Genomic DNA, 22,093 nt, shown 5'->3' on the forward strand with positions numbered 1-22,093 from the left:
ATTCGCGCATTGCATTACTGCCAGATCAAAACCTCACATGTCACTAGAATTTAGCCTTTTACAACCCAGTGGCGTTCACGTTAAAGTAAGTAATGGGAACTTCTAAGCTTTTTTCTGCCAAAGACATGAAACAAATTAATATAGCTTATATGTAATCGTAAACAAAAATCCCTAAGCTGCCTAAACTAATATTACTGTACAAAGTCTCAGAAATCAGAATGCCTTTGACACATATTCCAACTTTGCGTCAATATAGGGACATTTAATAATTATCCCACACCAGCAAGCCACAAAGCCTTACTAAAATGGAATATATTTAATAAATTTTTCAAAGGAGACCCGTGATAGACTAACCCTGAAACCTTACTGCTTCATATAAGTTGTTTCCTCGCTGCAAACATAAAACACAATATTGTGCTTGAACTTGAAGAGCGGACTGTGCTTCCTCACTGAAGCCCTTGACCAGGGTGCACGAATCGCCTTCAAATTTTCCACTCGCAGACAATTTCTTGAGGGGTTGTCTCTTGCAGATGAAATTTCCCAAATCAAGCAAGACCTACTTTTGGCTATTTCCACAAAACCTTTTTCAATACCCTGCTATGCTGTCATAATCAGAAACCAGTGTGACAAATTGATTACTACACTACTTTGTTAGGAGTGCTTGGAGACTAAAAATTTCTACCCCCAAGACTCGCAAAATTAAAGTATGAAAGGCTACCAGGTTAATGCCAGGGTGTCTAAAGATGACCCAATGGGAGAAAGCTATTGTAAATTTTTAGCTTGACCACTGCGCTATTTAAAGAGCTTTGTGCTAGATCCCAGAATTCATTAACTTATTTCCATCTTCATTATTGTGATAGCAATTTATAGCAAAACCTTGTAACCATGGATGGTTGGAACCCCCTGAGGCCTGAGATTTCTATAAACATGACTTTCATATATACGTAAAAAATTGACTTTCACCCAAACTTTGATATGCTTATTCAGGTTGTCCATCGTAACTTCATATCCGGAACAACTACAAGATGTCGGGTTCACTTGATATATTACAGTTAGATAAGTCAGATGTTGTCAAGTTTCTTGCCAGTGGCACTCACCTTGGTGCTACCAATGTCAACTTCCAAATGGTCAGCTATGTCTACAAACGAAAGCCAGATGGTATGCCCATCTTTTTCATTTTTTATTTAAACATTGTAGTGATAATGATGTGTAATTGCTAATTTTTTTCTAAATTTATAGGTTTGGCTTTGTTTTAAGTTTTCACACAAATTTTGTCGAAGTTGTGTGGGTTTTAAACCACCAATTGTTTACCTTTGATAAAAAGAGTAAATGAAAAATATAAGGTACCTCGTAAGATAAATTATTAGGTAAATTAATTATATAAACTATATAGTTATAAAGGAAGTACACTTTGTAATGCCCTCATATCTAATGGCATGGGGTTTCATCAGAAACATAGACTCGGTGTATCCAAAAATGTTTTATTTGATGCAAGTAGCTCTGGATGTTAAATCTTGTTACTTTTTTAAGGTATCCACATAATTAACTTGAGAAAAACATGGGAGAAGTTGGTTCTTGCTGCTAGGATTATTGCAGGCATTGAGAATCCAGAAGATGTTTGTGTCATCTCCTCAAGACCCTATGGAACTGTATGTTTTAATATATATTTTGCCTTGTTGTTTCTCAGTTCTAGCTTTAGTACAACTAGTTTTAAAAAAAAAATAATCAGCAAAGTTTCTTCATTTATATTGTTTCTTTATGACAGAGCTTTATCGGTACATAAACATGTATAAAGTATATCATATAATCTATTGTAGAACATGCAAGTTCATAGCTATAGGACTTTGCTATGTAATTTTAACATATTATCACAATGTATTCATTATCCGTAAAGTATTGTTTGCGTCAAGCAAGTGACTTTTTTCTACATGATATTTCGCTCTTCTTCAGCGTGCTGTTCTTAAGTTTGCCCAAGCAACTGGTGCAAATCCAATTGCTGGACGTTTTACACCAGGAACATTCACCAATCAAATCCAAAAGGCTTTCAGAGAGCCACGTCTCCTTGTTGTCACAGACCCACACAGCGATCATCAGGTAATTTCTATGGTGCCAAAGTTTTGTAAAAGAAAATTGAATTCCTGTTTTCCATAGCTACCCTAAATTCCTGTTTTGCTGCACAAAACCAACAGTCTCATGTTACTATATACATTTTGATGCTTATTTGTCTATTTGTTTGCAATGTTGGACCATATACTATAAACTGTATTGATATATATGTATTGTTCTTTTTTCAAAAGGGCCTGTTATGGAAGTTAAAAATGCACTAGTGGCTCAAAGGCCAAGAGTTAGAAAAATATTGAAACACTCGATTTGTAAAGGAAGCACAGCAGCCTCCAGTTTTAGAATTTATAGGAAGACATATAAAGATAAAGCATTGTTAAATTTTTATCAGAAGACTGGAAGTCAACCCACTTAACCTTAAAGCTGTTCCAGTCTCCACTTTCAACAGTTGTGGTATACATTTAACATAACTTCTGTTAGTCATGCTTCTTTCATGATTTTTAGAGATTGAATTTTTTTTAAAGGCTATCACTGAGGCATCATATGTCAACATCCCAGTAGTTGCCCTTTGCAACACAGATTCTCCTCTGAGATATGTTGATGTTGCTATTCCATGCAACAACAAGGGTGTTCACTCTATTGGTGTTATGTGGTGGATGCTTGCAAGGGAAGTTCTCAGACTGAGAGGAATAATTAGCCGAAAAACAGCATGGGAAGTCATGCCCGATCTGTACTTCTACAGAGACCCAGATGAGGTACATTTCTCAAATTTGATATGAACTATAATCATGAAGAAATTTGTTCATGACCTGAAAAAGCTGAACCTGAAATGAATTTTCATAGAAGAAACCACCCATTTTGCAGCAATGATGGTGTAGTTAGATTTGAGTCTTGCCACAATTATCCATCCTTTTTTGTACTTGAGGACAACATACTCTCCTATCTTTATTGTTAAATTAGATACATAGTTTTATTTTTTTTACATTTAACCAGATGTTGCCTTTGTTGTGAAGATTGCCTGTTTGAAAAGTCAGTTAGAATAATGAAAATATTTTGAACCATTTAGACTATTGAAAGCTATTCAAAATACCAATTTTTATTGTGATGCAAATATCTAGTTCACCAGCAAGATTCTCGAACCCAAAATGGTTTAACAGATGTTTTTTTCATTTTTATGACACATAATTATGAAATTTCATCTCTAAAATTTGATTTATTTGTAGATTGAAAAGGAGGAACAGCAAGCTGCTGCAGCCAAAGCTGATGCCAAAGTTGATGACCAAGTCTACCAAACTGATTGGGGCTACCAACAAGATCAAACTGTTGCCACAACTGAGACTGCAGACTGGGGCTCTGGTGTTGCTGCAACTCAAGATGTAAGTTGAAAGTCAAGTAAATTGTTAGGGTAAAGCTGATAATATGCATGTACTCTACAAAGAAGGTCATAAGAAGTCAAGATATTTTTCTTCTAATTATTGGTGTTTTGCAAACATTGAGCTCTTTTGAAGTGTTTGGTGAATATACCATTGACAGTAACTTGAGCAGTTTTCTTTGTTTTTACATCTTAAGCCTGCATATTGTAGTTGCATTCTATTTTGGATAAACTTATATTGTTTCCTCGTGAGTCTAAGAAGGGACATGCCTTATGTATAATCTGTGCTTTAGTCATTTCAACAATTAAAGTGTGTCACGTGAAAATCAATCACAGATGTTTTTGCATGTGGAGTGTATGACTGCTTTAACAACTCATATGATAATTCTTTATGGGTAGTCAATTTGCACACACTTTCTTTACATTTCCATGAATTAATGGAAGTAGACAAAAATTGATGTAGATAAGTATGAAGATGAGTATAGGATAAGATGAGGCATCATTCTTATTGTATTTCCTTTCAGTGGGGTGCTGAGCCAGCCACTACTACTGGATTCCAAGCACCTGCTGCATTTACTGCCACAGTTCCTCAAGCTACTGATGAATGGGGTGCAGAGGCTGGTGGAAACAGAGAATGGGGTGCTTCAGCTGAACAACCTGCTGCTGACTGGGGTGCTGCCACCAATGACAACTGGTCATAAGAAAATACAGCTAATGTTATGAATATAAGAGAATGAGAAACAAAAGTTTAAATATGTAGCCTTTTTTGGCTGAAACTGTTTCTATTGCATAAATCTTTAAAATGGGTGTTTCTTTGGCTCTCTATTACACTGTGATCCAGCCATTTTTGCTGGTATAAAATTATATTTTCTAATTATTTTTACCAGCAATATGATAGAAAAATTATACATGCATCGACGTAGAAGAAGTTGACATAAAATTGAAATAAACTATTCAATATTTTCTATCACCTATTGATAATAGGAACAATTTTAAATAAAATATATGGTCGATTTGATTTATTTTCTTAAAGCCTAATTTAATTTGATACATTAAAAATTGAAAGATTGAAAAAGACAAAAACAGGCTACATCACTAAAAAAACTACTGGCCTTTGCGAAGGTTCTCAATTGTTAATAAACACCTGAAAGGTTAGGGAAGATGGGGACTTTAAGCAACTACACATTTTAAAATAGAACTCTTGAAGTACTGTGTCTCTTTGAAGTACTTATTAATTCGGGCAGTTTTGAGGCAGGAGCTAAGTCGAGGGTAGCTTATCAAAATCACTTCCAAGCTGCTAAACAAATAGCTCGTTAGCTTTTTCACAAATTTCTAGTATATTTTGTTTAAAATATTTCCCGGTAAAATTTTTGCGAAAAAAATCAAACCAAAGTAAAAATTAAAACACAGACAGAAATTCAGTTCATGGTTCAGTTCAAGTTAATCGTTTCGGCAGTCACTTTGGAAATTCAGGTACCTACCACTTCCCGTGGGAACAATGTTAGTTAACTAAAACGGAGTAAGAGATAAGTAAGGATATTTTTGTGTGTCGTTTCTATGATATTTTTCTTAACTTAACGTTGTTCCAGGGTGAAGGGGAATGAAGAAGAAACATTAAAGCACAACACTGTTGAACGGGGGTTTGGGGGTTAAAAGGCACTGTACTTGTCAATGAAAACGTTTTCAAGAAAAGGCACACCAATACCTATTTGAAACTGAAGGCTATTTAGATATTGGGGCTGAAATTATTAAAATTGATATTCTATTTCTTAAAAAAATTAATGTAGACTGGCGGGCAACTCTACTGTAGGAAGTACATTGTTGTCATTCGTGCTTGTTGATGTTCCTATGTGTGTCGCTGGATGACTAAATCCTCCAGTGCTAGGCATATGTCAGGCAAGAATGAATCTAAAACGCCCAGGCCTGTGTCTGTTGCTCGAAGGCCCCTGTAAAAAAGCAAAGCAGTTTAATATATGATGCTAGTCTATAGTACTACCTATCGTTCGAAGTAAGACACGTGCTCACAATGTAAACAAGCAAATATAAAAGAGTGAGGGCAATGAGGTAAAGGTAAGTTTTAATTACAATCTATCAATCAGACCACAATTTTCATCTTTCGCATCATCAAGAGCATCTTTTGTAATGAAAAGGAGTATAAAACCTTTTTTTATCTTAAAAGTATCTTGCAAGATCTTTGTGCAAATGAGTTCTTGGTTCTTTGCCCAATTTTGGCAAAAAGCTTTCTATGCGAGCATTTTTTAACACGAAAACTCTAGTTTATCAGATTTCCTCCTCTCAGTCGCTACATAAAGCTTCATTTAACTTGAGCCACATTATAAAGAAAATCACAACATTTGCTTTGCAAGATATTAAAAGGCACAACAGTTTTAAAGCAGATTAGTATTAAAAGGCTTGATGACAACATCAGAATTCTTGATTATTGACACAGGCAAGAAATATATCGTAGCAAAGTTTCTCAATTGGTGGAGATGTGGATATAGAGACATTCTTGTAGAATGTTTCTTAAGAAATAAGTTATACTAGGTTGTTTCTTATACTAGGGGCATAAAAAAGGCAAACCTGCTATCCAAAATCAAGAAATCACCCTTGATCAAGTCGACAACCGTATGGAAGTTGAGCAAATCTTGGAGCTGCGTGTCATCCGAAAATGCACTGAAAACCTAGAAACGAAAATAAAGTTAAAATAAAAGGAAATATTCTAACAGTAATGATGCTAGAATAAGGACATTAAATTTTTGACTTCAGGTGAAGTGGCTGGTCTCGTTTCCTGTCAAATGAAGGGAGTTAAAGAAGGTTGGCTGAAGAGTTGGTTTAGCCATCGGTGTGGTGTTTACTCTAATGCTAAAAGTGGAAAAGAACTGCCAAATAACCAACAAATTAAGACACTTTTACCAAAAAATCTGTATAAAACCTTTATAAGCTTGCGATAATAATGTAGTGGAAGCAGAAAACATACAATACATAAAAATGCAAATAAGAATTTGAATACCTCTTGCTCAACGCCATCTTTAGATCTCAGGCCTTGCAAAAGCAATTCCTCAAGCCTGTAAATCATGAAATATTTTGCTTGATATACCTGAACTGCTGAATCTTGATGCAAATAAAAATCTTTAAGTTCAAAAGCTGCTAATGATGAGAAGACCTGCAAAGATTTTAAATAAACACCTAAACAAAGATTTTGGTATTTGAACAAATTAAAGTCCTAAACGTTGCTAAAAAAGTGGAATTTAGAAGTTTGCATATCAGCTGTTGCGTATTAATAATTGCGGAATTAAACATCAAGAGAGTTCACATCCCGCATACCTGGTTTACGAAATTCTTTGAACTAATGCAGAATGTAGATACTCACGTCTGTAATTTTTCAAGCTTTTCCATTTTCTGCATCCCACTATAACCTTCCTCGATCTAGCAAGATAACAGTCACATAATAGTAGCGAAAGCTCTATGCAATTTCTATCAATTCTATGTGCATGTCATTATTTAATGGGAAATGCCTGTTCGCAAGCAGCCACCTAGCAATATGCAATATCTTACCACTTGCACATTAAACTTGATAATATCAAAGCACTCTTCGCTTCTTACACCTTACAATGCGAGTGTCCTAACGGTTAATAAAGCCCCCTCTACATTGCTCAACGACCTATGATCATTGAAGAGGCTGTACCAACAACAATGGACAAATCAATTCTGCAAATTCAAATCCCATTTTTTGTTTGAGTTTGCGAGTTTGTGGATGAACATCAAACAAGATCACACGAACAGGAAGGCTCAGATTGAAATATTCTCTTTCTATTCTTACACAAGCACGTGATTTTGGTTAGAAAGTGACTACTATACCGACCTTAGTCATCCATTTTTCAGGCACGAGAGTCTGGACAGTTGCATACCTCTGTAAAAGTCCATTATCATTTCGATGGATCCTATACAGATTTTGATAACATAATGTCAAATTTAATATATTAAATCATTAAAAAAGTCGATTTTTCCTTAGATACTTTTATAATAATACTTCAGTAATGAATCATTTACCATTCACTTTATATATACTAAAGAAGATACATAAAACCGGTCCTAGGCCAACAGAAGTGTTAGCCAACAAACGTAAACATCGTTCCTATTCGACTAAAATCAATATAAAAGAGGCTTAAGCCATCTGTCAATCAAAATCAGCCAATCAGCGAGCGTGTGAGTGGAATCACGCCTACTGATTCGTCAATTGACCGAAAGAAGGCAGAAGCCCCTTTAGTATCTGCCAATTCCCTTTAATGTACCAACCTTCCATGGGCGCCTACAAAGGAACATAAAATGGACTTAAAAATAATAAAATTGCAATTAATAAAAACTGAAATATCCTTAAAGTACTTATAGAGCAAATACCTAAGCTACAATTACTTCAAAATATATCTAATGACTTTAAAAATCTACGCTATGATACAATCGAAGTCATGAACAGTTTATAGTGGCAGAAGAGGCAGTTCGTATAGCCCCTGATCAAGAAACAAACTATAAACATTTGGCCAACCTTAACAAATACACCTTAATAAAAAGCCAAAATACTCGAATCAGCACATGATATATACAATTTGACGGACAATTTTTCATTATAATAAACATACAAACTTATTAACATTAACAACATTATTAACATATACTTGCTGAACGATGAATGAAAATGTCGAGAAATTCTTTGAAACAGTTTCTTTTCATGTTACTCTCAATATGTTTTTCTTCATTAAATTTCGATTTGAATGGTAAAAAGTTTGCTAATGTAGCATTTAATTCTAGGTCAAGCCACAATTCGACCAGACTACAAATCAACTTGCTTTGTAGCAATCATTACTTAAAATTCTGTAGATTTCTTTAGATTTGAACCGTCCTGTTCTGCACCCTAAAACGAGGACTCAAACTAAAGCGTGTAAACAGAAGAATGCCTATCCTATATGAAAACAGACCCGATAAGAAATGAATCCAGTATCGTGTGAACAGAGTCATAGCATTGAATAAATATAGATTGCTCACGCACCCGGGCCTATTCCCATGTATTGGTGCCCTCCCCAGTAGGCCATATTGTGTTTGCTTTCAAAGCCCTGAAACCAACGTGAAAAGACTGCAAATAGAGGTTCACACAATCAAATTGAAGTCAGAGATGACAACAATTTGTATGACAAAAAAAATTTAAAATGCCTTATAATTTTAAGATAATATTGAGCTAGAGCATTAAGTATGTTACCTTTTTTGCAAAATTCGCCACTTCGTATCTTTTCAAACCAGAATTCTCGATGTGCTATAGAATAAAAAAACCTCTTCAAACTGACTTGAATATGACCTACATTAACAACTCATAGAAACACCCCAGTAAACTGAACTGCGATTTTCCTAAACTTTCAATGAAGAAAGTCATAGATCATTAAAGACATTACCTCCTAAATTTCTGTGGCCGATAAGGTATGACTAAACTAGGCCCTGATAATAAAAAATTGAAGGACCTACATTCAAATATAGAAGAAATGCTACCTGTACACTGTGAACATACATGTCTGCAATGACATCCTTCTCTGGTAGAACCTGCATAATAGTAACAGAAGTTAGCATACTTAAAGAAGTTACACGAATCTATAAACTGACATATCTGTTAAAATTTGCAAGACTAATTCTTTAGCTACACTGCACACCTTAAGAATAACAATTTTGATTAGTGAAAAAATAAAAATGCTTTGTTTATTCTATACCTGATATATTGAGGCAAACTGGATCATATGCAATGAGTCCATCAAATCAACGGTCAGAAAAATTAAAATTACAAGGATATTCTATCTAAAAAGACAGTTCCCTGTTATCTGAATACCATCCTAATGATAGATATTTTTCAGGGGCGTTACATCAGTCGGGACAACTGTCGACAAGATCTGACCGATTTTCAAATCAATAACAACAGTAAGAGAAAATTCTATCACTAGGAGAAAGCGTCAGGAAGGAATCTTTTCCATCAAGATTCGGATCGAATATTCAGCCATTTCGCAGTGAAAACCCCTATCCTCCTTATGGTTGGTGCCCTGACTTTTTTTCAACGATTTCAAATACAGGCTTCTTAAAAGCAGTGATTTTTCAAAGAATTGACTGACTGCGTAGCAACACGCTTTTTCTAGGATGTTAGGTAGTGCACCTGAAAGAGTTATGATTGACTACAAGTAGCCATGAAACAAAACATTTCACCTTTTGCTGGATCATTTTGGTTCCCCGCATGCAATTAAGAAATCGCCATATCAAAAGTTCTCATTTAAAAGCAAAAGATGATTTGATACAAAATCTTAACATTTATATTCTTCATACAATTTCGCCTCGTCGATGCATTTTCTCCATGGGTGTGGATCTTTCCATTGTTAGCTGATACAAAGATATGTGTGAATCAGCAAGCTCCAATGCCTAAAGGAAGCAAAATATAAACATGATGTAGCGGTTCAACGTATTTTGCAAATTGGTCGTACCAATATGATCAATGCAATTCATGCCAATGTTGAATCTATTTATGCAAACAATGATAATTCACTAAGTTCAGTATATGTCCTTATACCTAAACTCCTCGATGTGAGAACTATGCTAAAAGGTCTAACAATTATGGATATGTTAATTTGAGGCATGTAATAAAAGTTACCTACTTTGTAACATTTATAAGACTATGCTATATTATCAGCATCGTTGGTTACATAGAAGGGGGGAAAATGTAGGTTACTCTTGGAAAAACTTGAAAAGAAGGTTTTGTTTATTCGCTTCTAAACGGTATTGGAGTACCGATGTATCTGCATCAATGCGAGATGAGAAATTAGACCTTGATTTCAATCTTAATAAAAGTTCTGTAAAAAAGATTGCCAACGGCTGCACGAAAAATATGCACATTATTTTGAAAGCGAAAATCCTATTACTTTCGTAAATACCCGGGGCGTAAATAACGTCAATATGAAAAATATCAGCCGATCATACCAACTCTCTTATATATTCAATATGAAAATTTTGTTAGTTTTACAAAAAGGAACTAAAGACATCGGGCTTCTGGTCTCCTAACGCACCATCTCAAACCCATCACCTGTATGCATCTTACCAGTCTGAGTTCGTTTTCCCAGCTCTGTAATGTCTGTTTAGGTCTTCCAAACATCAAGTCAATCGATATGCGACCGCCAAATACACGGTCAGCTTCTTCAACGTACCTATGACAACGAGAAAGAATACTGCGTTTTCAGTGAATGTAGGCTCTGTGCATTTCAAGTTCATATTTATGAACCTATGCTACTCTAAAAGATCTTAGGAATGCAAGAATGAAATTAATGTAAAAATTTGTCGTTTATGTGATATGAATTGAAATGAGAGAGTGGAGTCACGTTCACCAGTCATTCACTAACAATTTGTGATAGTGAATAGCTGTTGCAGAAGCTCTGTGTCGATAGCATGGCTTTTTGACGACAATTGATGCTACGTTGACTGGCAAGGCATACTCTTAAAACATAAATTAAAACCAAGAAGTGACCCACTCGATTGCATCTCGCACAGTGTGATCACGTCCAAGATTAGCAAGGTCTTCATCATCAAGGGCCTTTAAAAGATATAAATTGAATTTTGAGCGAATCATATTCTTTAATAAAGCAAGCCATCTTCTCAAAGAAGAGGACAGCGTCTGAAATATGTTTTAAGGAGCTAGATTAGATTATCGACAGCCAATTCTTATTTACTTTTAGGAAATATCAACTTGCAAAATACAATTCAGATACTTATAAACAATTAGGAACAATACATTAAACCTAAAAAGTGCAATTCTTTTGTGTCTTTGACAAAGGTTATTATCATAAGTCGGCTGAAGCATTCTCCACAAAGTGGGATTTTTAAATCTCATTTTCACAAAAACAAGAATCACCTGATACTGATACTAAAAGGCATTGTATTTCGCAGACAAACACAAAACACACCAAACACACCTAAGACACCAAACACCTACTCAGGGCCCACGCCACTGGGGGGGGGGGGCAGGGTGGCCAAGGCCCCCTACTTCTTTGCAAAGCAAGTTTAAAGCTGCAGTAAAAGGATAAAGAAGCCTTGATCCCCTACTTTTGCAAGCCTTGCCCCCCACTTTAAATTTGTTGCGTGGGCCCTGCTACTTTCCTCAAATTTTCCGATCACTGAAATTTTAAAGAAACAAAAACCAAGGTGATTTTAATCAACAGGTTATCAACCAAGTTTTTGGACAAAAGTGATTTTACAAATTATGATAGTTGACCAGAATACCTGAACTCCTATTGAAACTCTGTTGATTCCAGCAGCCCTGAATGACCTGAGAAAAGTAAGGAGTCCCTTAAAAGGTAGCTTATTGATAAACGGAATAAATGTATAAATAACATTCACTCCATAGCACTTATTGGGGCTGACAGGTGCTACCCCTCAATGGTCTACAAAGAGCAGTGCATGCCATTTGCATTTATCCTTTTCATATTATGGGGTGGTGTTGGATACCACCATCAATGTAAAAAAGAAGCTGAAAGGGCATCCAGGAGAAGGGAGTGGTTGTAGCATGCAAGGAAACATTCTAGAAAACCTATTCTTGGACCTCATTTTTAATCCCTATATATTCCTATTGCTATGGTTTTGCTCCAAGGAAGATAGTGTGGGCTCTCAGTAAACCTAACATGTCTTAACTTTCTAGCTTTCAGTGGATTCCCAAAACTTTTCCCAAAGCCTAGAGACACTCTTTTTCAAGTCATTAGCCCATAAGTATATTTTATTATACAAAGATGCAACAGACCAGACCAAATGACCTTGGGACCCTGTAACCCTAGGACTTTTTGATAATAAATTGATTTTTGATCATTAGCTCAAACAAGTAGTTCCATACTGCTTGTAGCAGCCATTAAAGACTTTCCTTTATTGATTCTTGTATAGAAAGCATGGTACTTTATGGTGAATTATTATGGTGCAACATTGCCAGCTGTTTGACTTCAGAAGGGCATTTGTCTCCTCCCTTACCGTCCTAAATACTGCCATTAGAAGCTGAAACATCACATCAATGTGGTAATGTAATAGAATCTGTAAAATGGATATTTACCTTAGTTTAGACATATCTTCAACTGAAGGGTTTGCTTCAAGACTTATTTCAATATCTCCTTCTATATCACAAATCCTGTATACATCACTTATCAGATTTTCTATAGTGGCAACATCACAAAGGCTTGGTGTACCTAAAATCGAAAAAAGATTAAACAATCCACACACAACTGAAATATTTTTTTAACCTGTTAAAAGCTTGTGGTTAAAACCTATTTGCTGTATAGTTCCCCTCTTTGTATTATTGCCACCCTTCTCGAACAGATTTTCTGAACCAATAATAAAATAATAACTAAATACATTTAATAAGCAGTGACACTACAAAATAGTAAATACATAGTATGAAAAATTTGACTTTACCTCCACCAAAATAAATTGTTTTTATTGAATTAACTCCAAAAGCACCAAGCTGTCTCTTAAGTTCCTGACGCAAGCAGCGCTCCATTCGTTTATTGTCAACATTATCACTGAAACAAACCATATTAAACCAGTTTTATAATCTTTATGCTGGTGGTTTAATGACAAATCTCATAATAAGATTGCAGAAACACAGCAATTAGAAATATATTAACTTGTGAAAAACTTTGCTTTGCTTTGGCATCAGTCAGATGAAAGACAAAAGAAAACAACATGTTAAGGTAGGGGGTGTGGGGTGGTGTTAAACTCCACTTTTTTAACAAGTAATCAGCAATTTAAGGCTTGTCAGTAAAAGTTGAAGATAAGATCATACCTTATTGGTAAAAAAATTTTCAGTCACAATATGTCAGTATGTCAGTTTTTTGCTGCACTAGTCACTTAAAGTTCATTTGGCACACCACTAGTGAAAGAGTGCATAGATGGAAAGGGGTATCAGACAACAAGACAATAGCACATGTTGTGTGACATAAAGGTCTGGCTTACGCAAATATCCAACTCATAAAATCTGAATTATGTGATGAAAATTGTTAGCTTTTATTCCAAATGGACTTGGAACAAATTCTTTTGTCTGAGTTAGAAAATAACCTACATATGCCAGTCCAACTTATGAGAGTTTGTCTCTAAAATAAAATTCATTGGGATCCTACTTTCAAAATCATTCTGTTATATGAGTCAATGTAGAAACTAAATTTGTATTTTCAATTTACTGTAAAATTAATCATTTACCTCTTATATTTGTTGAAATTGCAATAGGGACAGATGTGCTTGCAATATGGCCACTAAAATGATAAAGTTGAGGCAGTTAGTTTATACACTTACCAATAAAAAGGAGAAGTGGTTCTATGTGGTATTGTAGGTCGGAGACCAGGCTAGGATCAGTGGTGGCACCAGCTACTGCAAAGTGGGAGGGTAATGGGCGTTGCCAGTTAGACCATGGCTCTTTTTCCTCGTGGCAGACTCCAACCCAAAATTTAGCCAAGAATCCCCCTCCCCTCCTGTGAGTTGGAATAAACTAATTGTTGGTTTGTACACGCTAAATGAATATTTGGTGTGGACCTGAATCGAGAATCATACAAATACAATACAAATACAAATCAGAGGTTGTGAACCAATTTGTGCACATGTGTCATCATGTACATCGCTTTCATTCTAAGCTAAGCTTTACGCCAACCAATAAATCTTGGGACTCATAATTAGAAGTTGAATTATATTTTCAAATCAAGTTGTGCAAGGCCATCTGGTAAGCTGTCAATCTTATTTTCTTATTTCCAAACCCTTACTAGGCCCTAATATATAGTTCTTGGAACTAATGTGCGCAGCAGTGTGCATTAATAAGTTATTGTAGGCGTAGGCCCACGTGCGATAGAAACTAAACTGGATGAGTAATTATACTTACATGTACATAGAGTGATGCAGCTCTTGCAAGTTCATTAATTAAGTCTTTATTGCCATTCACATTTCTCGAAATAATGGATCTACTTGATTTCCTGGTTCCAGTTCTGAGAAATCGCCGAAGCATTTCTCCAGCGTTAAGTGCAACTGTCTCTGTTGAAAGAAGAAATCGTGCTCTACCAGTATGAGGCTACAAACAGGGCCGTCAAGAGACGGGCCGGGCCCCAGGGCTGGGACTGTCATGGGGCCCCACCGTCAAAGGCTGCAAAAACCTTTTTTGGATTACGCCCTTAGCAATGCAGTTAGATGGACTGTAAAAGGCATGAATTTTGAAATCAACGCCCCTGGAACACTTGAATTTGTATTTTAAGGCCTTTAACAGAACATGTAATCAGTGACTATATAAAAAAAATCATTAAAACAAATCAGTTTAAAAATCAGAGTTAATTTAATGTTTGAAAAACTGCTTTTCTTGCTTTCCTCATGGCGAAATCCTTAATCTTTTCCCACAAATCTTTTCCAGCTGTCGTTCGCTCCCCAATCATCAGGAGAAGCCAATTTTGATTTTGAATCATTATTAATAGTGTGCTCAAAGAACCTGCATGGCAAACAATAGAGTGCAGCCTTTGTAGGACTGAAAACAAGCCAGCTTCTTACTTCCCCATTTTGCTGCTTCACATTTAGGACCGTTGTTGGAAATTTGTGGCCGTCGCAATCTTTGAGAAACTTTGGAGAATGAGGCAAATGACCAGTTCTAACAACCTTTTCTAACTCTTTTTTCGTTGGAAATCCGGTCAATGTGCCGACATCAAAACTAGATGATCCACTATGAACAGTATTTTGATTTAATGACAAATCGGTAGTGCTTTCTCTACTTTCTGTGGTGTCATGGTCTACCGAAGCAGCCAAGCCGTCTGTGTCTTCTTCTTCTTCAGCAATGCTTTCACCAGGTTTATTTAAAGTTGAATCACCTTCCTTGTCTCTTTTGTAAGCACCTACCTCAAACAATGTGCGAGAGGCCTTCTTTGCTTCTTTTTCTCGTATCTTTTTTTCCTGCCTTTTCTGAGCACCAGACTTGTGCCTGTAAGATGACATCGCAGGGGTTGCTTGGATCGTGATCCCGTTTAGTGATTTTGATAAAGACTTTTATAGCGTTTGGATTTGTCTTGGTTCTTCGCACGTGCTTTCTCTCTGGTCTACACCGTGAATGGAAGATTTACTTTTACGTTTATAGGAAGTACACACAATGAATAACTAAAACATCTGACCTAAACATGGGCTCCGACAAAGGTTGAAAAGTGGGGGGCCAAGGAAAAATTTAACACCCAAAACAAAAGATTTTGAAAAAAACTCTATTGTTTTGCAAAAAAATGGGGGGGGGGGGGGGCCAAGGCCCCCCTGACCCCCTCCTTCGTTGGAGGCACTGCTAAAAGTAGATATATGTAAGTGCAATCGAATTTTTCGGCTTCCGGAGAAGTATATTATGATCGTATCGGCAATGTTTTATTTATAAACCATAACAAGAAGAGGCCCTCGTCATAGACCAGCTTGTTGATCCCATGTTGAAAGATTAAATTTCGAATATCAATCGGGTCATGGGCCCGCCCTGCCAATGCTGCTAATTGAAAACTCATAGCCAAAAATACATACCTTATTTTCTACGGGCCCCTTAAGGCCCCGGGCCCCCTGGTAACTACCCTGGTTACCCCCCCTCTCGACGGTCCTGGCTACAAAAGCTTAAATGACAATGCCCGGGGGAACTCCCTTTATCGCCAAATATTAAATATTAAAAGATTACCCCCAAATGGTAGTCCTTTTTGAAAATAACCCTTAAATAGTAGCATTAGGATGGAAATTATATCCTTGGTAGCATCCATTTCTTTGTACGCGCCTGGTCCTTCATTGACAATTTTCTTCGTCATTGGAAAGAGAAAATCTTGTTCATTGTCTATAATAAATTGTAAGCTAAACTAAGCCGTCGTGTTATTATCGAAACCGGGCCATTTGGTTTCCATTTGATAAGACCCTCAAACCGACAGGACCCCCCTGTCAGGACTTAATGGGAGTACCCCCTTGGGTGACAATGACACTGAATGAAAATTTCAATTGATTTTTTATATAGACATTTGTTAGACTTCGACGTGACAATAAAAAACACAATCACTTTGCTGGTAGGTACAGCGGAGAAGGGGGGCTATCACCCGGATACATTTTACCAGAAATGCAAAATATTACCAATGAATCACCAGTCAAGCCACTTTTTATTCAGTTTCAGAATCACCAGACCCCCCACTTTTCTTAAGTCTCATTTGCAATTTTAAGGAAAGAGTCGAATCCACAACTCATTTCTTCCTGCCCTGCCAACTCCATTTAGTTCATAGAAATCACCTGCTTGGGGAAGTATCAGATATACTCAGTAATGGTGTGAAGCAATTGCCTGACGATCATTTATGCAATTCATTACTTTTCGGCAGTCTAAAATTAAATAATATAGCAAACAGATTGATTTTAGATGCTACTGTAAGGTTTTTAGTTGACAAAGATCATTTTAAATGAATTTCGTCGTACGATAAATCAAGTTGTTCTGTGTAGAAATTATCCTGCCACATGATCGCAATTCGGGGTCGGAGACAGAGAGGTGACAAATATATGACACTCCCTCTCCAACGCTGACAAGTTAGAATTACCAAAAGGCTCAAAATTAAGGATCCATAGATTCAAATTCGAGAAAAGAGGACTGTATATAAGTTAAACTAAATAGATCGATAATACTCTAACTCGTAAATATCAAGAAAACAAGAAGCCATCAATTAAATAGAAAAATATTGAAGAACTAAACCCAATCAGAATAAAATCGAAACAATGTCACCTGAATATATATATAATACGGTTCAAGAGTTCTTGGGTTCGTCTTTGTCTTTATGCTCGTCAGAATAGAATGTTCCTTTTTCTTTTTCAACGTCCGTGCGTCTTTCTTTCCAGATCCAGAGTCAATCGAACAACAACCAAAAAACAACCTATCACAACTCGTCAATAAGATCACGTGACAACAACAACAAAATCAAAGAAGATCGGGGGCAACAACCACTTTTCCCACATTCTGTCCTTGAATCTTTGTCTGTGTTGCTATTTATATCTGTGTAGTTTTAATTTGGTATAATTTTATAGTTTAACTTACTGTGTTGGGTTGGAAGTGACGCGATAATGCATGTTTTTTACCTCAAATTCAGCACACTAAAATTTATGTATTTTGTGTCAATTGTTAGTTTCAAAAAATGTATTTTTATGATGATAAAAAAAAGATGATTAAAAAGTCAATTTAAAAAACTGAATTAATCAAGCGTGACAGAAGTATGGCTAAGGAAAATACTAAACTATTTTAAACGAAATATAATGACTGCAAGAAATCACTCTGGAATGTATTTTAAGCAAATTTCAGCATTCTCCCCTTCCACCCCAGGGGCCTCGATAACCTCTCTGTACCCTTGAACATAATTTTTGCAATATTAGCCAGTACTAAATAATCAAACAGGCAATATATGATAAGATCAAAACTGCTTGCGAATCATATATCCAATTTCAGTCCGTTAAGGTTAGCCGAACTTTCCATCGAATTCCTCCAAACAAAAGTTATTTTCAAACGCAATTTCCACTGTATAAAACAATTAAAATAGGTAGAAAAATGAAAAAAAGAAAGAAAAGATCAAAGGCAGAAAATGAACTTCAATGTTTAATTTACTGTTATTCTTTTTAGTTCATGTATCACGAATAGCTTGTTAACAGTGTAATAGGGCGACCTCCTGTATCACCAATTGCCTTTGACGAAATATCAATCGTGATATCAAAAATCATTAATGGATTGTTCTGCTAGCTACTAAACTAAAAGGCATGTGTCTTAAGAGTCCCGCCCAAAAATGACCTCTTTCTATCAAAATGTGCAATGGTAAATCTTTCTAAAAAGTGAGTGTGATCCAAGATTTTGTCGGAAAATCGAAATGGTTCATATTTTTAAAACAAACTTTTGCGCAATTCATGCTGTAAGAAATACATCGAAGACAGAGAAAAAACATAAGATTACGCCAGACTTATGCAAAAAAACGTAAGACTTGACAGGTCAGAAGCAGGAAGTGAAACAAGGAGACATTTTCACCATTGCCAATACATAGCCAAGGTTGACAATAATTTTCTAAAACTATTTTGTAAATTTCCTTAAAAGTTTATTGCATTTCTACGTAAAGGGTATAGCATCTTACCAAGTGCGCAGCATTACACCACTACAACTTACAAAAACAGCACTACAACTTACAAGTCGTTTTGGAGTATTTCTGATCAGAGAGAAATCAAAAGAAACAGCCAGCCAGTACCGTAATTTCATGAAAAAATAGTCCTAATCTCGAAAAAAATAAATGTCTTTACTCAAACAACCTTCAATAAGCCAAACTGGAAGAGTTTCTGATAAAAATTCATAGAAACACCTCCTATCATAATTTCCAGCACTAAAATATCAGGGAATATCTTACACGCTCAATCGTGGTTTATTGCTTGCCAAATATATATTCAACTACAATTCCTGCCAAAAGTCTTGGAACACTGACGTCAGTTTCCAAGATTAAAATCAAACATCCCTCTCTCCTACAGAACAATATTGGTTTACTATGAAACGGGTTAGGATTTTAGGAAGCACTTTCTTTTGCCCTTATTTTATGGTATTTTTCTGAGTTATCAACATTGTTTCGGGGAAAGGGGGTTCGGAAATAGGAGTATCCGGGAAAAGAATTGAAAAATATAAAAACCCTACGCAAATTGCTTGGTATTCTAAGTACTTTTGGCAATGGTTGTAGAGGGCAAAGAGCATACCCAATTCGACATGACAACTTGAAAATTTCACCTCTAAATCGAAAACTATTGTATAGAAAAGAGTAGGGAAAAGACCCCGTTAGCAAGAAACTTGAAAAATTTTCAGTGCTTTTGCCCTACAGCTCAACATAAACAATTTTCGCTATTGATCTTATAGCTGTTGCTTTTGTAATCAACCCAACACTTTTTCGCCACAAAAATATGACGAAAAATTACCTCAAGCTCCAGCGACATTTTTTTTAAGACAATAGACCATTCCCCCCTTTTTTGTAAAAAACAGGCTTAAACCTCCACGTGAACTCCATTAAAATTAATACGAGTCACCACTCAAAACTATGTTTTCTCGAAATAGCAATCCATTATCTTTTTTAATAAACAATTCAACTTTTATATAATCATCTCTGGATGTCTGTTAAGCACTGTTTAAAAAATACGGAGGGGTAGAGGGAGGCGCAGATTACAGTGGCTCGTCAAAAGATAGACTTCATAACATTTGGTCGTGCAAAAAAGTTCTGTGGGGGAGGGGGGGGGGTGCTCTGGAGCAATTAAATCACGCGTCTTTAAAAAGGAATTTTAAAAACTGAAGTCCAGCTCTAAAAATTGCTTTTTTCTTGAAAATCATCAGCTCGTAATGGTATACAAGGTACAAGGTATATTCTATCCACGAGCTTGCAGATTCCAAAGGCTGCTGTTGCTGCTTCGACCATCATTGCCACCAAAAATATAACATTGGCCATCGCTACCAACATTCAAAGTGAAACCAGTTAGTTTAGGAAGAGAGCAATCTGATTCTATTACATACCATGAATTGTTTTCTGTATTGAATACAATAACGTCAGAAGAAACAGAATCTCTTGCCTGCCATAACTGCCCTCCGTATATGACGACCATTTTATAGTCTATACAGAAATGCATGCTATTTTGTCTTCCTTTCGGTATTTCTATACGCTTGGACTTCTGTACTAAAGCAGTTATTCTATTGGAAATGTCCTGGTGAACATTATTCTTTTTATCATAAACTGTATTCCAGGATCCAATGAAACTGTATTGGTTGCCGGTTTTCCGACCACTGTATATCAATATCCTGTATTTCTTCTTATCCATGGAGGATACCATGCAACTTATATGTCCTGATCGAGAATCTACAGAATACATTGCCGTTTTGTACTCTCCAGTCTTCGGATTCAATGAGAATGCATCACCACTTCGTCTATGTGTATGAACACCTCCCTCGCGACCAACTATCAAGATCTCATCTTCAGTTACCATAGAGGCTGTATGAGAGCTCAAGCCAACGGGTATATCACCAATTATTCTCATTTGATTCCAGCGTCTTTCACAAACATCAAACAAAAATACATCAGACGTCCTTCTTTTCCCATTCCAACCGCCAATTAACATAATAAACCTATCCTTGTAGTTTAATGCACAATGGTGGCTTAAACTTGGGGCTTCACAAACATCAAAATCTGGTAACACGCCGGATACCTTGCATTTGTGAGAAGAAGGTACCGTCTCGACAACACTCCAGGTTTTTGTGGTTACATCGAAGGAATGTATGCTCGCCAGAACACTGTTAGATTTGTCCACACCTCCATGAACATACAACAAATCACCAATAACTACACTTGCATGAAAAGATCTTGGAGATGGACTTTCCCCAAAAGTAGCTACTGGACAGCACATCATCTTGGATCTAGCAAATAAAAAGTGAGGTCATTATTTCTGGTATCAACTGTGCAGACTACCAGTGGCCGTAGCTGTGGATAACAAAGTGAAAAAATGTTTTGGAAAATAGGCGTAATTGTGCATTTCAGAAAATGGATGAAAAATCTAGCTAGATTCTTTCACATAAAATATAGATTCTTGCTGATAAACTTTCTACGTACTTCTCTGTCAGAAATTTTGGCATGGCTTAGTACGGTTGAGATCGAAACAAAAGCAATCGAAATTCAAGACAAATATATATATAAATATTTTCAAACAGAGGTGTTCAATAACCCATTTCTGTTTGATATTCAACTGTCAACTGTACGCTACCAGGTACAGTCACATAACATTTACACCCAAAGGTGCAAATCTATTAAGTTTTACTCTGCTTACTGTTACATTCTGTTTACAGTCACTAGTTTTCAAGCAACATCAACATTTGATGTGACTTTAATCGGGGTCTACTGTAATTCCATTGTTACATACAATACATGTGTGGCAATTCAACTTGATTAGCTAATTCAATAGGTACAAAATTTGCAAGCATTATCCTTCACAGGTCTGCTTCAGTGTTTGATGCAGCACAGATACGGTTAGTTTTTTAACATTCAAACTAAAAGTTGAATACCAAAATTAAACATACTCATTGGTAGCAAAACTTGTTTAAAAATTCTGCAATCGCTTAGAAACATCTACCATATTTGTTTTGAAAACAATGCGCATGCGTACTTTGAATACCATTCCTATCAAGATGGCGACCCAACAATGGCCTCAACACGAAAAAAAATCGCCATAATGCAAATTAAAGTTGCTGTCAGTTAGTGACCTTTACCAGAAGTTATGGAAAAAAAGGAGCAATTGGTAAGAATATATTTTTGATGCTCAACCTGTCTTGAAGGGACATCTTTGTCTTCAAAGTTCCAAAAATTATCTTTCTCCTCCTTTCGATTTTAAGCTTTATTCATCTTTGCCTCTCTCACTATCGTATTTCTCTTACTCAACCTAGTGTTATAATTATAGAAGATATAAAAGGAGAGATAAGAACTGCTGACTTTGTCCTAAAAATATTGGAACTATACGCCGTGCTTGAAAAATGTAAATTTACCCAAAACTCACAATCATAAAGGAAGTTTTCCAGATATTTCCAGTTGTTTTCAAGTCTGGCTGGCAGTAAAATTT

General features: G+C 36.0%; 4 protein-coding genes across 6 annotated transcripts in view; 2 read left to right on the forward strand and 2 right to left on the reverse strand.

The window, feature by feature from the left end:
* Positions 1-19: 19 nt before the first annotated feature.
* Positions 20-4,186, forward strand: LOC135692294 (small ribosomal subunit protein uS2-like). The gene is made up of 7 exons (XM_065210400.2): positions 20-85; positions 988-1,158; positions 1,531-1,649; positions 1,951-2,094; positions 2,586-2,816; positions 3,285-3,437; positions 3,958-4,186. Exons 2-7 carry the CDS (start codon positions 1,026-1,028, stop codon positions 4,132-4,134), a joined length of 957 nt encoding a protein of 318 aa, XP_065066472.1. The 5' UTR covers positions 20-85; positions 988-1,025; the 3' UTR covers positions 4,135-4,186.
* Positions 3,967-17,323, reverse strand: LOC135692291 (radical S-adenosyl methionine domain-containing protein 1, mitochondrial). Of its 2 annotated transcripts, XM_065210397.2 has the most exons (18): positions 17,217-17,323; positions 14,352-14,500; positions 13,682-13,734; positions 12,899-13,005; positions 12,540-12,672; positions 11,726-11,771; positions 10,978-11,039; positions 10,551-10,656; positions 9,785-9,877; positions 8,969-9,019; positions 8,685-8,738; positions 8,478-8,541; positions 7,730-7,742; positions 7,296-7,374; positions 6,804-6,859; positions 6,444-6,498; positions 6,014-6,114; positions 3,967-5,379 (listed from the first exon to the last, which is right to left on the reverse strand). In XM_065210397.2, exons 2-18 carry the CDS (start codon positions 14,472-14,474, stop codon positions 5,280-5,282), a joined length of 1,296 nt encoding a protein of 431 aa, XP_065066469.2. In that variant the 5' UTR covers positions 14,475-14,500; positions 17,217-17,323; the 3' UTR covers positions 3,967-5,279. The 2 variants fall into 2 exon arrangements, with proteins under 2 accessions (XP_065066469.2, XP_065066467.2); XM_065210395.2 differs by lacking the exon at positions 17,217-17,323 and having other exon boundaries at positions 14,352-14,551.
* A 103-nt stretch (positions 17,324-17,426) lies between these two features.
* On the reverse strand, positions 17,427-21,635 carry LOC135692293 (kelch domain-containing protein 9). Its single transcript, XM_065210399.2, has 2 exons — positions 21,558-21,635; positions 17,427-20,900 (listed from the first exon to the last, which is right to left on the reverse strand). Exon 2 carries the CDS (start codon positions 20,891-20,893, stop codon positions 19,862-19,864), a length of 1,032 nt encoding a protein of 343 aa, XP_065066471.2. The 5' UTR covers positions 20,894-20,900; positions 21,558-21,635; the 3' UTR covers positions 17,427-19,861.
* LOC135692288 (katanin-interacting protein) overlaps positions 21,636-22,093 on the forward strand; it is a 30,316-nt gene continuing 29,858 nt past the window's right edge. For both annotated transcript variants that reach the window (XM_065210390.2, XM_065210391.2), the window contains exon 1: positions 21,636-21,775. In XM_065210390.2, the coding sequence (XP_065066462.2) occupies positions 21,755-21,775 (21 nt within the window). In that variant the 5' untranslated portion in view covers positions 21,636-21,754. The remainder of the gene's footprint in view (positions 21,776-22,093) is intronic.

Source organism: Rhopilema esculentum, chromosome 13, assembly GCF_057945365.1.
Source record: "Rhopilema esculentum isolate cy_ngs chromosome 13, ASM5794536v1, whole genome shotgun sequence".
Lineage (NCBI taxonomy): Eukaryota > Metazoa > Cnidaria > Scyphozoa > Rhizostomeae > Rhizostomatidae > Rhopilema > Rhopilema esculentum.

Coding starts and splice junctions, on each gene's coding strand:
- LOC135692294 (XM_065210400.2), top strand. CDS start 1,026: ATGTCGGGTTCACTTGATATATTACAGTTAGATAAGTCAGATGTTGTC. Junction 1,650..1,950: donor CCTCAAGACCCTATGGAACT/GTATGTTTTAAT, acceptor GCTCTTCTTCAG/CGTGCTGTTCTTAAGTTTGC. Junction 3,438..3,957: donor GTGTTGCTGCAACTCAAGAT/GTAAGTTGAAAG, acceptor ATTTCCTTTCAG/TGGGGTGCTGAGCCAGCCAC.
- LOC135692293 (XM_065210399.2), bottom strand. CDS start 20,893: ATGATGTGCTGTCCAGTAGCTACTTTTGGGGAAAGTCCATCTCCAAGA.
- LOC135692291 (XM_065210397.2), bottom strand. CDS start 14,474: ATGCTTCGGCGATTTCTCAGAACTGGAACCAGGAAATCAAGTAGATCC. Junction 9,878..10,550: donor GGGAAAACGAACTCAGACTG/GTAAGATGCATA, acceptor TGCTTCCTTTAG/GCATTGGAGCTTGCTGATTC. Junction 8,739..8,968: donor TGTATGTTCACAGTGTACAG/GTAGCATTTCTT, acceptor TTTATTCTATAG/CACATCGAGAATTCTGGTTT.